The sequence below is a fragment of the Macrobrachium nipponense genome, chromosome 4 (genome assembly GCF_015104395.2).
Source record: "Macrobrachium nipponense isolate FS-2020 chromosome 4, ASM1510439v2, whole genome shotgun sequence".
NCBI lineage: Eukaryota > Metazoa > Arthropoda > Malacostraca > Decapoda > Palaemonidae > Macrobrachium > Macrobrachium nipponense.
The window spans coordinates 32,841,704-32,842,885 of NC_061100.1; the positions used below are offsets into that span (position 1 = coordinate 32,841,704).

Genomic DNA, 1,182 nt, shown 5'->3' on the forward strand with positions numbered 1-1,182 from the left:
CTCATAATTCTTATGCAAGAAAGTTGTTGGGTCTTCCAATTATCTAGCCAATCCTGATTGAGCATAGTGAGTATTTTCCTCACAACAGACGAGAGTGCAATGCCTCTAAGGTTATCACATCCGGTCATTTCACTTTTCTATGGCACTTTAGATATGATTTCCTGGTGTCAATCAGCAAACTTTATTTCTTAGTTCCACACACTGCAAACTAGTCTAGTTAATTGAAGCTAAAATCATCTCAGTGATGATTCAGTCATTCTCCAGTGTTATATTGCTGACAACTTCCAAAACTGTGAATTTAATCATTACTACATGTAATGTCTTTCTCATCTTCTGCTTTATCATTCAAAAACATACCGAACCTCATATCAGTTATTTATGACCTCATGAAAATATTCTGTAGAGTGTTGTCTCTCTTCTTTGACAGGTATTTTTTTCTTTCTTTTCATTTTCTTCAGAAGATCTCTCACTAAAACATCCTGCCTTTTGACAGCTGTTTTCCTGGTTTTATTTCCTCTATTAGAAATTTAACTAACCTATGACACATAATGATTAGATATTTATTCTACTACAATTTTCCTACTCATTTATTGGGTATTTTCTTGAACCCTCATTTTGGCCAAATTCAGAGTGACTATTAGGTCTTAAATCTCCTCTTCCTCTTCCTCCGAAGCTTCATGTGCGGCGAGGGCTCCATCTTCGACCAGAACGAGATGACCTGCAAGGCCGAATACGAAGCCACCCCTTGCCAGGAGGCCCAGAACTTCTACTTCAGGAACGAACAATTCGGTCGCCCTGAGGAAAAGTCTTTCTAAGATGCCGCAACAACGAAGACCTCAAGGAAGCCTGGGTTTTGTCTCGCGCGAGCGACAGCTAAATGAATGTCGTCATATTTCTGAAAAGAGTCGAACTGACTGACCAAAAAAAATGATGATTGCATCAGCATACATTATTTAAAAAGGTTATGTAAATAAAGTCGAAATCAAGTTTATTTTTCTTTACCCTTTTCCTTTCAATCGAAATCCAAGATCTTAGTTTGGGGAAAAAAATGAGTTTTCACTGAAATCTAAACTAATGATTATGGTTAAAAAAAAACAAAATGGTGTCCACTGAAATATAAAGTAAAACCTTTGGTAAAGTAATAAGGATTATGCTAAGTTATTCTTATCTTTCCTGATAACT

The 1,182-nt window shown here is 36.4% G+C and overlaps 1 protein-coding gene across 1 annotated transcript in view; it reads left to right on the forward strand.

The window, feature by feature from the left end:
* LOC135211328 (uncharacterized) overlaps positions 1-958 on the forward strand; it is a gene marked incomplete at its 5' end in the record, with an annotated part of 1,576 nt that extends 618 nt beyond the window's left edge. Inside the window, one exon of the mRNA XM_064244644.1 lies at positions 674-958. Coding sequence (XP_064100714.1) covers positions 674-815 — 142 coding nt within the window. The remainder of the gene's footprint in view (positions 1-673) is intronic.
* Between the last annotated feature and the right edge of the window lie 224 nt (positions 959-1,182).